We start from the raw sequence: 15,671 nt of genomic DNA on the forward strand, positions 1-15,671 counted from the left end.
AGCTTTTTTGGCCACACAGCCTTGGCTTCTACTGCTCCTCTGGCAAGGGGAAGGCCCAGGTGAGGGCGGCTGGACATCCAGCCAGCCCCCTGGGCAGCTTGCCCTGTGTGTGTGTGCATGTGGTGTCCACAGGGCTCCCGCAGGCAGTTTTGAGGGTAACGGGCAGGGACACTAAAATCTGACGGTGTGTGCTGAGGGCCTTCTCTGAAGTGCCTGTGTCACAGCACCGCAGGGTGAGTCTGGACTAGAGCCACCTCCAACCCCCCAACCCCCCAACCCCCCAGGTCCCAAAGCCTTCCCTGCAGCTGGAGCCAGCCCTCACACAAGGACGCCTGCAGGGGCAGAGGACAGCTTCCCTGGGTGTTCCTGTGTGTGAGCTCTCATTTGGGGCCTCCTCACCATCCCTCTAACCGCAGGGCGTTGAGCGCATTAATGAGCCCGGCCTGCGGAGCCTGCGCACCACACGGCACTTGGAGCCAGGCATGGTGCTCACCGTGGAGCCAGGCATTTACTTCATCGACCACCTCCTGGACGAGGCCCTGGCTGACCCAGCACGTGCCTGCTTCTTTAACCGCGAGGTCCTGCAGCGCTTCCGTGGGTTTGGTGGGGTAGGTATCAATTGACAGGCCCTGTGCCCTTGCTCCCGGAATGTTCCCCACATTGCTGTGTGCCACCTTTGTCCCAGGACAGGGGCCCTAGAGAGGAGGGATAGTCTTGACTTTCTCACTTGAGAAAGACCTGGCCTGCCCTTTCTTGTGGTCTGTCGTTGGATAGGTACCTCACCCCTCAACAGAGGAGAGAGATTCTACAACACCCCTGCCCACTCCAGGGGCTCCTATCCACCTGGCAGGGCACAAGGGGCAAGGAGGGTGGGCAGGCGGCATGAGCACATGGTTCCATGGGATAAGCCTTCCTCTCAGCAGTGGCCCAGAGGTCTTGGAGGCCAGCTCCTCCCTCCGAAAGGGCTTCTCCCACTCAGTGGGGGTCAGTCTGGAGCTGTCAGGTCTCGCTTGCCCTCTCATCTCAAGAATGAGGCCAGCTCAGAAATACTGAGTCCATTGGTCTGACCCAGGTCCGGATCGAGGAGGACGTCGTGGTGACTGATAGTGGCATGGAGCTGCTGACCTGTGTGCCCCGCACGGTGGAGGAAATTGAAGCATGCATGGCAGGCTCTGACAAGGCCTTTACGTCCTTCTCTGGCCCAAAGTAGAGCCAGCTGGGAGTGCCCAGCAGCGAGATGGAGCTCAGAAATCATGTGCCAGCATCAAAGTTTGACCACACCAAATAGTGCTATGGCCTAGGGGGAAGAACTTTTTTTTATTAACTTTCTACAAGATCACACCCTAATCTGTTAATACTTAGCTTAAATGACAGTGGCTTTTAAAATGCTATTTTCAAAAAAAAAAAAATCCTATTCTTTAGTAGCCACTAAAATGTATCTTGCTGTCATTCATTATGCCAATTCTTATGCTCAGGAAAAAAAACCAATGTTTTTTCCTCAAAAATTAATACACAGAATGGAATTTGCAATTAAAGGTTTCCTAAAATCGTCCATTGTGCACGTCTCTGTCCTTTATCGCTCTGCAGATGAGTACGCACACTTAGACCTAGTCAGACTCCGGGGCCAGAAGGTCAGGCCCACACAGAGCTGTCCCACATCACGCCTCTGCACACGCTGAAAGGTGAACTGGTAGAGTAATAAGGCTTTTTGATGTGGTTATTGCCTCAAAACTAGATTTCTGAAGGGGGCAGAATTAGGGAGCACTTGAGGCACAGTTATTTAAAATATGAGACTTGCAGAGATTCCTTGTCCTCGATATCCTTTTGAAGCAGGACATGCTAGCAAAGCCAACGGGTTAACAGCACCTGAGACAAAGGCAGCACCATGCACAGGTGAGCTTTCTTGTTCCTTCCGTCTCTACTGAAACCATCTGTCTTCTGTAAGTGGCCACTGACCAAATTCTATTCTGAGGCTGAGCCATCCCGGGCTGGCTGGGCCTGGTCCCTGCCAGTGGCAGAGTACCTGTCCTTACCTCTGCTTGCCCAATTCCCACATGGTCCCACAGGACTGCCCCACCCCGCGGACAGAATTCGGTGCACCATTCCAGGTTTGTCTCCACAGCGCTGTTGTCCAGGAGTTTCCCAGCCAAGTGAAGGGCAAGTGAGAGAAGACATCACAGATGAACCATGATGTAGTAGAAAACTCTGTAGCCCAAGCTAGAGACATTTTGAGAAGTCTCTGAAGAGTTAATACAAATTAATTTCTTCCAATGGCAGTAGCACAAACATGCTTTGTGATGTGGCCACATTAAAATAAAACAATCTCAATTCCAAGAAACCATTTATCTTGTTTCTTAGATTTGTAACATTCAGTTCTGCTGGTGCACAGATATATTCCCTAAGTCATTCTGTCTGACATGGAGCAGTTAAGTAATGGCTGCCCATCTGAATGTCAGGCAGTTGGAGTCCGCCCCATCTCTCTCTATCCCAGCTGAGCTGATGTTTAGGGTTTCAGTTTTCCCCACCCCCAGGATAAAACAGTTCAAGAGAAGATGAAACTCTAAATCACAGGTGGCAAACACAAGGCCCACTGGCCGAATCTGGCCCTCCACCTTGTTTTATCCGGCCTGGCACCTCATTTCCACCCAGCGGCAGCACTGAGCTCTCACTTAACCCCTTAAGGAGTGGTTACATTTATACGGTCCTAAATTAGAGTTGGCCCTTTGAAAGCAAAAGTGAGGCTGATGTGGCCACCAGTGAAAATGAGTTCGACAGCCCTGCTCTAAATGAAGCATTTAGTTTTAATTAAAAAACAGAGCTGTCTCATGCATCTTTCTCCTTTAGACATTTTATACCAAAACTGCTCACTTCATAGAAATGTTTTCTTTATCAAGCAATAGAAAAGAACGAAGAGAAATCACAGTAACTCAGTACTTTGATGTGACTCTGGTTTAGCCCATGTTGGTAAGTTGAAGGGCATTCCATGAAGGTGCTGGTCTCAGATGGCCAGCAGTAGCCAGCTGCTCTACCCACCATTCCAAAGGAGGTGGCAAGTTCCCACATCTCCTCCGACCACTGCCGGAATTTGTACAGCTTCAGAAATACATTAAGACCCTTCCAGAGAGCTGTACAGCGCTAAATGCCTTTCCAAAACCCTGGAAGGGCCTACGTATCCATTCAAGAAATAACTGAGCATCTCCTATGTGCCAGTGTGCAATAAAAACACGCTTCTTGCTCTCAGAGCTGGTAGTCTCAAAAGGCTGCACCTTAAACATACACAAATAAGTTGTCTGAAACAGAGAAGGGCCAAGAAGGTAACAGGGTTCACCTGGTCTAAAATCAGGGGGCTGAGACAGGAAGGGTTTAAGGTGAAAAGTGAGAGATGAGGCTATCTAAGACATTAAGAAAAGTTGCCCTACGGCAGCCCTGGGGTAATGAGCTTGGGAAATCCCTGCAGCCAGAGCAGTGCTGTGAGACCAAGGATGGAAGGAAATGAAGTCAGCAAGATCAAGTGGAGCCTCACCACAAGGATGATGGGCCTCACCCTTGTGCCATGGGGAACCAAAAAGCTGGAGGTCATGCAATGGTCCAGGAGAGACCAAGTCCAGGCAGAGAGGAGAATGGCTCCACAGAAGGGGAGGGGAGGGAAGGGAAGCAGACAGATAGGTACAAGAGACATTTAGAAGGTGGAACTGAATGGTGGAGATGTGGAAGGGCATCTGGCTCTAACAGCTGCTTCAAAGGGAGTGGCAAGACTTGTGTATTTGGGCTGCAAAATGTTTTAATGTGACTGCCTCACTAACAACTCCATTCGCAAGCCCAGTTCTACAACCCCAAATTCTCCAGAAGGCTGTGTGTGACTTTCAGGCCACGAGCTCTGTGAGTAGTGTGGACACACTGCAGGAAAAGAGCATTCAAGGTTGGTGTTCTCCTTTGAGTACATGTAAAATGCATACAAACTCTTCAGACACTCACAGACAGTGAATGAGCAGTAGGTCTAAAGGTACTTTTATTAAAAAAGAGCTGGCACCTCTATAAACCATGCCTATAAAATCCCCCCAGATAAGATACTAGATTCTAAATTACAACTAATTCGTAAAAATGAAATGGAACATTACTACCCATAGAAATGATTATAAGATGCAGTGAGTAGACATTTCCCAAGACATAAATAACTGAAGGATCATAGAAGAAAAGCATCTAAATGGCATCTTACCTTGAAACACTCAAACCAGATTCTTGGACTCAATATCTATGAATCTGTTTCTATAGAAAGTCCATGGCATCGTGTAAATGAAGACTATTATATACATACCATAAACTGTATCGTTAGGGGAAAAGCCTTGCTTCGACATTCCTACCTTATGAACAAATGTCCTACCACTCTGTAAACAGAAACCACTATGTATCTAAGCGGGAACATCAGTTATTGCTTTCTCTACTCTAATTACACATTTTTAGACCAGACCAGGTGATAGAATTATAACTCAGAGGCACTCTATATTCCCAGGAAACTATGGTCCTATCCATTAAGGGAAATCTAGACTTGGACAAAATACCCGTTTGTCCCTCCCAGCCCCACCTCACTCCTACCCTGAGCTAGGAACAGTAGTCAATTTGGACACTTTCTTGGTATCTAACATAAAGAAACCCACAATGAAATTCTGTATTCCAAAGGTTTTTTTTATTTCAAATTCATTGAAAGAAATAAAATTATATTTAAAAAAATAGAGTAATCTCACAAACTGAGGAAGGCTGGAACAAAAGGAATAAGTACTTTTTCCTGAGAGACAGGTCCTACCTAACAGCTGTAGAGGAGACTTTCTCCTTCCTAGCTTTTGTCAAACAAAAACAGTTTTCCCAGTTCTAAGGCATCAAAAAGCACTGAGCGCTAAGTGGGTGGTTCAGGTACACAGTTTCAAGCCCTCTAAAAGGGATTAAGAAATATCAAAAACTGCTACAATTTCCATTATTATCAAATATTAAATTGTACACACTTCTACTTTTTATGTAAATTTGAAGATTTCATACTCACAACTGGTCTGTGACCCTGTTCTGGTCATATTTTATTAAAATCTTACTGCTTCTTGTAAGAATGTCCAAAGTATCTGAGCTTACACCCCTAAAACTGAAAGGGGCAGACACCAGGAAGCGCTGCTCTTGATCCCTCACCACTTGCAGCCAAGACAAGTCAGAAAGCACCCATCTCCGAAGACTCAGACAGCTAGAAACTGATGTACTAAAGCCTAGTTCCTAAACAATTGGATCTGCCAGCAAAGGCAGACCAGATCCTAATGGTTCGTAAATAACCTACGAAGTTACAAAAGTCATTTTACAGTTTCCAAAGCTCTAAACTTACCCATTCCCCATACCTGATTTCCCTCAATTTTATACTGATAAATCTATCAAACTAAAAACTTTCATTCCCAAATACTTCAGTAAGAGTCCAGATAATGGTTAACATTTTTGTCCTATGCATAAAGGTCTGCTTGTGCTAAAGTTTAATTCGCAGAGGTTAACCAGAAAGCTCGAACCCATTTTTCCAAATTTCCAATTTCATGTTCTGATTTGAAATATTGAGTACACTTTCCTGATGATTTCCCTAAAGCATTTTTTCTAAGATAGTTGCCTGTAAGTTAATTCATACAACTGGTAACCATTAATTCCATGGAGACATCAACTTCTGAAAGTTGTAGTAAGATTATAATGTCTATAACACCTTTTATAGGTGCTTTAAGATTAAAATGACCCAACTGCATCTCCATTTAAGTTAATTACATAACATCGATCAGCTATTAAAGATTCAGTAGGACCTGTGGGTTATCTCCTAGTTATTTAAAACATCTATTACCAGTACATCAATACTCCATCCAAAGTAAACTGGTGTTAGACCCTAAGATAAACACCTATCCTGTCTCCTGGATTTATATTGGGAGTTAACCCTCCTGGGACAGTGCCTCTCATGGGACACTGGGCTCCCGTCACTTGCAGAAGAGGCTCATGGCAGGCTCATGGCCTTAATAATGGCTTTGCTGGGTTTCAGAGTGCTGTGACTGTGATGTTTTCTACCCAAGAAAAGAACACAGAGCACTCTTCCACCGAACCAAAAGTACAATTTGAGTTACATGCTGGCTACATTCTCCCAGGTGCTAGTATGAAACAGCAATATAGCCAGAAATAACTAAGTTCAAATGAGATACCCAATAACACAAACTTTTTATCAGATGTGACTCAGTCTCTTGTCACCAGCCCAGGCACCAAAAAAAAAAAGAGAGAGAGAGAGAAACAGACACACCCCACAAAGCCAACAAATTTTAGCTAGATTTCTGTTGCTTAAAAAAAAAAAAAAAAAAGTCAACAAGGACAATCAAAACTACCAACATTGAGATAAATCAGACTAGAGATTCCTGACTTCAGTGACTGCCATTTTTTTAGCCTCAATAAAAATGTCAATATCCTGAGTTTTACCAGTATTTTCTTCCTAAAATAATTTATGGGATATAAAAGCATACACATAACAGAAAAAGTCCGGAAAAATAGCCCACTAACTAGAAAAAGAAGTATCACAAAAATATAAAAAGATGTGTTTAAGTGAAATAAATTAAAGGTTAAACCTTATACTTTCAAGTTTTCTTAGACTATTATTTTGGGAGTTGAATGATGCACTTTTCTAATAATCACTTGATTAAGTTCAAACACCACATAGTCCTTCATGAGAAATTTTTGTCTTTAAAACTCCTGGCCGTGGGGGCAGATATTTGAACACAGGAGAAACTACCTGCTGGATTAATATTCCAAACCCTGATCAGTAGCTTATGTGATCAAACTATTAAAACATTTTGTTTACTAATCTGGCTGTCAAAATGGTATTTTTTAAATGCTTACTTTTTTAGCGTCTGCAGAAACAAATTTTTGTAAAGTTTCTCTAAACTACTGAGTTGTGTGGGCTTTTTTCTTTTTTAAGGATACAAAAAAATGCCAATCCAATGACCCAGAGGTATCCTAAAAGCATAATTCTAATATGCTGGACTTTTATTTTTTTTAAACCTAATTGTTTCTTAAGTATTATTTGCTTTTGAGCTAAATGGCTGCAAACTGCCATTTTTTGCCAAAAAGAATACAATGGGTTTTCTTTACTTAACCTGACATCGCTACTCAAAAACTTGTAATTGTGGGGCGAACAACATTAATGATGCTAAAGCAAGGTTTATGCTATACATAAAAATCACTCCACATTACAAAGTAATTGGTTTCTACAGCCCTAAGGATTTTTAATACGTAATTTAGAATAAAATCACAAATAGAGTAACACAGACAACATTCAATTTTTTCTTAATCCAATTAACCATATCCATTAAAACCAAGAAACTTCTGCATGACCTGCAGTTCCTCATTCCTTTCATCAACCTGAAAAAGAAGCTTTTCTTGAAAAGTCAGGATTTATTAAGAACATCCAGGTTTGGGACTTTTTACCATAGACCTTAAAAATTTGTTTCTTTATCCCAATAACATTTAAAATCTGAAATTTGAATTACACAGCTAACATTTTTAGCTAATCAACTCTTCAGTGCTGATCCTAGAAAACCACCTTCAGTGGATCTTTGACTAAGGAGCAAGACAATGTTCAATCATTGATATGAGTGATTTAGGTTGTCACACCTTTAATGTTCAAGCCACAAGGTGTGTGGAGTTTGGAAGGGGTGCGGTCTACTGTCCTGCATTATCAGAATTTGTCATATTTTCAGTGCTACTGGGTTGCACGTTGTCTGCAAGGTTGTGCGCATGCTCAAGGAACAAATCTTTTAGTACACTTAATTCCTTAGTCAGCAGTTTAATTTTTGCTTCCAATCGTTCATTCTCTTCTTTGAGCTGATTCACTCTCTGCAGTGTATCTTGTGCTTTCTGCTTGCTTTTCAACCGGCTCTTTTTCACAGCCATGTTGTTCCTCTCTCTCCGCTGACGATACTCATCACTGTTTCGATCCATGGGTGAACTCTTTTTGCTTTGCTTGCTTGGAGGTACAGCCTTACCTCCTCCCCCAGGGCCTGCGGGCACCAGCTGAGGAACCTGCTGTAAGCCACTGGCATGAGCTGGAGTATGAATAACACTTATCCCGTTCACTCCTGGAGTACTGTTCTGCTGCGATATCTTGCTCATTTGGGCACTCTCCCTTGCCAACACAGAACAGGCAGAAATGAGGGCAAGGTGATCAATTGTTTCCACTCTACACTGCCAAGAAATCTTCACATGTACCTAGTTAAAGAATAAATTGCATTAAAAATTTGAAATGACAAGATCAAATGAGATTAAACTTGCATGTAACTAACAGCAAGCCAACATTATTTGATTAAGCTGAGAAAAGTCTACAGGAACTGTCAACTGTTCCAATGTTTCAGAAGTCTAAACCATTTTAATTGAGACAGGTAAGTTAGTACAGGAGCACCATAAGGCCAAGTTCAGACCACCTGAATCCCTGAGGGTACTGCCCATCTGTGATTGTTTTTAAAAATGGAAGGAAAACATGAATATCCCTAATTAGGCAGCACACATGAATATTACTTGGCAATCTGCCGGAAAGAAATTGGAGATGTTTGGTTTAATCAGGGAATAGCTGAGTTCAATTATGATAGAAGAGACACCTGCAATGAAAGGAGAAAAGTTTCAATGGTTGGTTGAAGTCGTATAGAATGCTATAGCAGAATGCCCCAACTCCAGCATTCACCAGGAATGCTGGCCTATGAGAGCTGCATGTTCCTTACTCCAATACGCACAGAGTGAGTCATCAACAACCTATTTTATGGGATATTTTGAAAAGGTGTTTGTTGGCATTTTTTTAATTTTTTGAATAAACTCAAACATTACTAGCTTACAGAGATTTCCTAAATTCATTTCTTGGATAAAAGATTTAGGAGCTCTGAGAAACCCAATTTGCTTCCTCATCCCACTATGCTTCTAACAGTGTTTTTTTTTTTTTCTTGACATAATTTAAAAACACATCTAAACACAGTCAAACTAAAACCACAAGGAAAGAAACAAAAGCTCTAACGATGCATCCAGGAAGTGCAGGTAATGGGACTCCGGCTAGACAGAATGGAGCAGAGGCAGTGCCTGTACCCACATCACTGCTGAAGGAGTTCAGAGCACATACCAGCTCTGCAACAACTGTAGTGCTGCCTGTACAAATGAAGTCACAGTTTCAAAAACTAGTCATATTTGGATTACTACAAACTCAGCTAGGTCACTACAACTGCCTCAAGATGTGTCAGAAACCATACCTGTCCTATTATCTTAAAGCCACTTCACGACAAACTGGCTGAGTGAACCGTGTCCACCAAGAAGTTATAACATTCTTAAAAATTTAGAAAGCAGTGTTATGAACCATAAAACTATCCTGTTCTCTTTTCACAAAACTGCTAAAACTACATCACGGAAAAGCCTGGGGCCAAAATTATAAAATGTCTTAAATGAGTATATCTCAGAAAAGCTCAGTTAGTAAACACCAGGAGCTGCACCCAAACCTTTAGCCAGGCATTTCTGTATAAACACTGCCTATACATCTGTTTTTTAAAAAATATTTACTTTTAAGAAGTCCATATTCCCTTTGGTTTTTGGTTTGGAGGAGGTCTAAGTGCACCTTTCTTCAGTCATCCTGGACCTGGATTAACCCAGCACCAGCCACCTCCCCCATGCCTCCAAAATTCAGCCCCCACAAGACCAGTCATATACATGAGTTGCACTGCGTGGGGAAGTCGGTGCCATGTCTGCCCTAGCCCTCAAGATCAGTCTCCAAAGAAGGTTGGTGATGGCATCACCAAAGCAACCAGTGATTGGAAGGGTGAAGGTGACCATTCAGAACAGAAAGACCCACATTCAGGTAGCACTTTCTGCATCTGCCTGATCATCAAAGCCCTCAAAGAACCACCAAGAGATAGAAAGAACCAAATAAACATTAAGCACAGTGGAAATATCACTTTTGATGAGACTGTCAACATTGTCCGACAGATACAGCACCAATCTTTAGGCAGAGAACTCTCTGGAACCATTAAAGAGATCCTGGGAACCACCCCATCTGTGGGCTGCAATGTTGATGGCTGCCACATTCATGACATCATAGATGACATCAACAGTGGTACAATGGAATGTTCAGCTAGTTAAGAATTACAAAGGGCCCTGGTTGGTGTGGCTCAGTGGATTGAGTGCCAGCCTGTGAACCAAAGGGTTGCTGGTTCAATTCCCTGTCAGGGTACATGCCTGGGTTACAGGCCAGGTCCCCAGTGGGGGAAGTGCAAGAGGCAATCACACACTCATATTCTCTCCCTCTCTATCTCCCTCCCTTCCCCTAAGAATAAATAAGTAAAATCTTAATAAAAAAAAGGGGGGGGGGACTACAAAGGAAGACCCTAGCTGGGTAGCTCAGTTGGTTAGAGCACTGTCCCAATATGCCAAAGTTGTGGGTTCAATCTCCAGTCAGGGCACATACAATAATCAACCAATAAATGCACCAATAAACAGAACAACAAATTGATGATTTTTCTCTCTCTCCCCCCTCCCTCTCTCTCAAATTAACAAAATAACTACAAAGGAAAATATTTCAATTAAAGGTCATTTGACAACCAAAAATTTTTTATATCATTACTTTCAACTGTTTTTTGAGCCATGCAGGCAGCCTTGAGCTAGTGGGTCATCTGTTTCACTCCAGATGAAGTGAAGATAAGGCAAGATATAAAGCTTCCTTCCAAACCATGTGGGACATCTACTCAAAGTCTATCTTCAGTAATGGACACTTCACAATTTCCCTAGATAATTATTTGGTATAAAGTGAACATAAGTGTTTTACTCCATTTTTTAAAGATTTTATTTATTTATTTTTTAGAGAGAGGGGAAGGGAGGGAGAGAAACATCGACATGTGGTTGCCTCTCTCATGCCAACTAGGGGCCTGGCCAGCAACCCAGGCATGTGCCCTAACTAGGAATTGAACCAGCAACCCTTCGGTTCACAGGCCAGTGCTCAACCCACTGAGCCATACCAGTCAGGGCTGTTTTACTCAATTTTTAATAACTCATTTAACACCTCTGTTGGGATAATCTCAACAATAATAATCATTTATTTACTGGGATCATCTCAACAATCATAATCATCTTATTTTTTTACTTTTCATATACCACTTATAGTTTTAGTCTTTAAAGCTAATCTCTACGGTCAACTCAGTAACAACAATGGGGAATGTAGAATGGTAAAATGCCTTCCTGCTGACAGTATACCATGAACTGCGTGCAATCACTGAACTCTCACTAAAGGCTCCAAATTCAGCGATGCTCATGCCCATTTTTGTACCCAAAGATAGGAAAGGGCTCTTCTACCTGACTCATCTTGCCAAGCAAGGTACTATGCTGAATATAATAGGCCAGGTTTTGAAAATGAGTCCTTTAGCTTGAAAAACAAAAAAAAAATAATCATCAAACTGGTAAAACTGTAAGAAAGGAAAAATTGAGGATAATAAAAAGAACTCCAAAAGTGTTTTTTTAAAAAAGTACTTTGACCAAAGACAAGCCAAGAAAGTGGCTTTTAAAGTGAAGCTATATTCACCCCAGTTCAGATGGCTCAGTTGGTTGGAGCATCTTCCCATACACCAAAAGGTGCAGTTTCAATTCCCGGTCAGGGTGCGTACTAGAGACAGCCAATCGACATTTCTCTCTCACATCGATGTCTGTCTGTCTGTCTGTCTGTCTCTCTCCCCCTTTCCTCTCTCTCTAAAATTAATAATATAAAAAAGAAACTATATCCTTGGGTGAGGGTTAATATGTAAACAAATAAAGAGGAAGAGATATCCATTAAGGAAAATGAACCAAGTAAAGGGAGTCAAAGAGCAAAATGGTCTTAAAGACTTTACTCCAAAAAGATTATCAATTTTGTTTTTATACTCAGCAAATAGCTGCCTCCAAAATTTATACATTTTACAGTTTACAGTGTCATTTGTGCTTTTGTTCCTTTCACAAACATATGAGCACCTACAATGGGGAAAAAAATAAGTTTATTTCAAATCTGGATATTCAACCCTAAATGAAAGTCTGGCTCCTGTGTGGACAAATTCTATTCCAAAGTTCAGTCTACAGGAAGCAGGGTGGTGCCTTGTTTCCTTGCATGTGAATCATTCAAGCAGGAAGCAGTAGAAAAACTGAAGTGCAACAGTGCTCAAAGTGTGGTCCTGGGACCAGCGACATCATCATTTGGGAACTTGTTGGAATTACTAATTCTCAAGCTGCACCAGATCTAGGAGTCAGGAGCCCTAGGAATAGGGCTGAGCAATCTTGTTTTAATACGACCTCCAAGTGATTCTGTTGACACTGAAGTTGGAAAGCCACTACTAAAGATAACAAGGGATCTTTAAAAAAACAAACTGAGTCGGTAACACTTTTTAAATTCAGATTTCTTAATTCAAGTAATGTTCATTCAAATCAGTAACACACTGAAAACTCAGTGTTAGAATGAGTAAAACAAAAATCAAAATATTTCATTTAAGAAAATAAACCTGTCAAGAATTTCCCTAACCTTCTTGTCACTTTTTTCCCCACATATGTACAACCAGATACTCCTCCCTGGTCCTCCAAAACAATTTTTCACTCAAATTTCCTCAGTAAAGGTCTATACTCCAAAATATTTATAGATGTTTCTCCCTTGCTCCAAGTCTGATCAATCATCGATATGTGACAATTCTATCTACCCCTCCCCAGAAAAAGAACACATCCACCACACTCTCCATCCCAGTGTCACAGAATTACCTCAGGCTGACATCATCTCTCAGGGGGACTAGTCTCCTCTGGTTAGCAGTGTTCCCTCCAACCACTGTCTCTAGAGGAATCTAACACTCAAACCTGAGTGTGTCACACACCTTCCTATTGAAAATTCTTCTGTGACTCCCACAAACAGCATCAAATTAACCCTCCCTCTAGCCCCTGCTCCCTTATACTTCACACCTCCACAATACTAAACCATCATCAGTCCTCTAAATCCACACCTCTAGCTCTGTGCTTTCTCTTTAGTTTGTGCTTCTGTCCAAGTCTTTAACCAGTTTTCTTTGTCAATGTCAGCTCTACAGTCTGTCTCCCCATAGACTACTCTAGAGACCTAGAGGCAGGACTCTGTCTTCACCTCCACATGCCCAGCACCCAGTGCTGGGCTAGGTATATACAGTGCTGGTGCTCAAGAAATATTTGTTAAATACAGTCTCAAAAGGTTAAGAGAAAACATGTTTTAATAAATGTCTTACATAAAAACAAGATACTCTAGCATTACAATCTGTTAAAACAACTGCAATTAAATCAAGAATATTACTAAGATATCATGGTCTTACTATGTAAACTTCAGTGTCTTTCTTAAAGGTGTATAGGAAAATGAAAGTCCCCAGTCTACACAGTGAACATCATTCTTGTCTGGTTTTTGTTTCATTTCAGTTAAGAAGATTTATTGTCTATTTAGTCCCACTGTTTTCCAATTAATAACCTCAAGTTCTTAGGCATGTGCCGTCAGGGCCTGGTAACTGTACTACAAGTGAAGTCAAGGTAAGCAGTCAAAGTCAATACACACCCAAACGAGCAGTTACTTCTATTTAGTTGCACTGCTTGCTTCATGATCCAACATAAGGGTCTATGAAGAAGCGTATATACCTTTAGTAAATACATAAATACAAGAAGGAAATGTATGTTCATTTGTCTTTTTTAAATATCATTTTAAAATCCACTTTTGGTTTGATTTACAACATCCACAATAAATAGTACATACACATTGTTTATAAATATGCATCTATTAGATCATGTACATTTTTTTTTAACTGATAGGGCTGGAAAGCCTAAAAGGTAGGAGACCAATGTACCTTACCTACTAGTATAAGATATCAATACAAGAACCCATGAAGCCAACCCCCCTCAAGAATACACAATAAACCTGGAATTGTGGCTACCTACATTTATCATTACTGTGATCAGATGAGACAATCTTAGACTTAAGGTCTAAATTCAGCCCCCAGGAGATCCTATTTGTCTTATCAAGCATGTACCACGTGATGTTAAAATCCCTAGGGAGGAAACCACCGCTCCATGATCAGGTAACCTTGCTGTTCTTACGAATTTAAAGGATAGTCTGAAACAAAATGAAGTTTTGTTTCAACGTTTTTTTAAAAATGACTGAATCAGCCCAGTATGTCCACAAGAAGTATCAAGAAATTGAAAAATTCTTCTGCTCACTAGCATCCTGTAATTATTTAACCTTGTTTACAGTAAATTCTTCCAGAAACAAAGAATCAACTTTAAGAATAGCTTATTACAAATACCACTCAACTGGTAATAGCTGGCCAGATTTTAACTTTTAAATATCAAAAATTTGGATGCAGAATTTCTAAGTACAGCAAGACCTTATAGTATTTTACTTCCAAAACTTCTTTGGTAGTGACATATCCTACTTAAATTAAAGAACAGGCTCTTCAAATAAGGATTTGATTGAGTGTAGGCTAAGACAGAATTACCAATTTTTGTGCAACCCCTAATATTAATTAATACATTTCTGAAACTGACACATTTTTAAATGCCAGATTAGGCATAAACCTCAGACAAGAACCAAACACTTAAACCTTCTGAAGAAAAACATGCAAGCTTACTTAGAAAAACAGGTTACCGTTCCCCTCAAACCTGCATTCCCACCCTCTCCATCTCAGATACCTCTGCCAGCTGTTTTCCTACTGTGTTTCCCCCACCATGTTAACGAAACGCTTCGTTTCTTGCCTCTTCTATTCAATTCGTGGTTGCTGCACCTTCATCTCACCTGTGTAAACTGCAGGGTAGTCAAACTATAGCTTCATAAATAACCTAATAGTATTTCTGTAAAGTCACGTATTTAATTATCAAGTGCTATCCCTGACTACCACTTTATTGACTTCTGAACAGAATTCTCAACGACCCCACAATGAGCAATTTTGCAGGAGTAGGAAATATCCGATGTGGCACTAAAGTAAGATACGATCCACCTCCTGTTATCCTGGGAACACCCTTCATCCCCAGGGGCCAATACGAGCCGGGCTTGTCATAACTGCACATTTCCGAGGGCTGGGTTTTGGAGGGGGCGCATCTCGGCTTCCAGCCCGTCCCTGGCCGGCGGTGAGGGGCACCCGGGGGAGCGCAGGGGTCGGCGGGCGGCGCCGGGGCGCTGGGCGGCAGCCAGGGATGAGCTCAGCAGCCCCGCTGGGTGTTGCCCGCAGGTTGCATCAGACGCCGCGCGGGGCCGCCGCCCGCGAAGCCGGCTGCGCGGGGCCTTCCCGGCCGGCTTCCGCGGGCCGCGCCGCGTCTCCTCGGGCTGGACCCGCGCCCACGCGAGCGGCGGGCTCCACCGCGGCCTTCTCCTCCTCCAGACCGCCCGCACGTCCGCGGCCTCCTTACCTGCACCTCCAGCCCGCCCGCCCCCAGGCGGCCTCCTCTCCGAGCGGCCCCGCACGGCGCGGCCCGACCCGACCCAGTCCTCACAGTTCGCGACTCAGCTAGGAGGAGCGACGGTTACGAAATCGGTAGCCTCCGCCTGCTCCTCAGCCGCTGGCTTTCCCTCCGCCCTGGCCGCGCGCGCTACCACCGCCGCAAGACCAATGGGAGCGCGGACCTGCGAGCGACACGCCCTCTCCTCGCAATAG

General features: G+C 42.6%; 2 protein-coding genes across 3 annotated transcripts in view; one reads left to right on the forward strand and one right to left on the reverse strand.

Moving 5' to 3' along the window:
• Nucleotides 1-1,552, forward strand: part of PEPD (peptidase D) — a 113,956-nt gene extending 112,404 nt beyond the window's left edge. The window contains exons 14-15 of the mRNA XM_024577519.4: nt 417-608; nt 1,073-1,552. Coding sequence (XP_024433287.2) covers nt 417-608; nt 1,073-1,210 — 330 coding nt within the window. The 3' untranslated portion in view covers nt 1,211-1,552. The remainder of the gene's footprint in view (nt 1-416; nt 609-1,072) is intronic.
• Nucleotides 1,553-4,662: 3,110 nt separating this feature from the next.
• Nucleotides 4,663-15,581, reverse strand: CEBPG (CCAAT enhancer binding protein gamma). Of its 2 annotated transcripts, none has more exons than XM_053914405.1 (2): nt 15,427-15,581; nt 4,663-8,253 (listed from the first exon to the last, which is right to left on the reverse strand). In XM_053914405.1, the coding sequence occupies exon 2, from the start codon at nt 8,155-8,157 to the stop codon at nt 7,708-7,710; it is 450 nt and encodes a 149-aa protein (XP_053770380.1). In that variant the 5' UTR covers nt 8,158-8,253; nt 15,427-15,581; the 3' UTR covers nt 4,663-7,707. The 2 variants fall into 2 exon arrangements, with proteins under 2 accessions (XP_053770380.1, XP_024433444.1); XM_024577676.3 differs by lacking the exon at nt 15,427-15,581 and adding an exon at nt 14,816-15,147.
• Between the last annotated feature and the right edge of the window lie 90 nt (nt 15,582-15,671).

This window comes from Desmodus rotundus, chromosome 12, assembly GCF_022682495.2.
Source record: "Desmodus rotundus isolate HL8 chromosome 12, HLdesRot8A.1, whole genome shotgun sequence".
Classification (NCBI taxonomy): domain Eukaryota; kingdom Metazoa; phylum Chordata; class Mammalia; order Chiroptera; family Phyllostomidae; genus Desmodus; species Desmodus rotundus.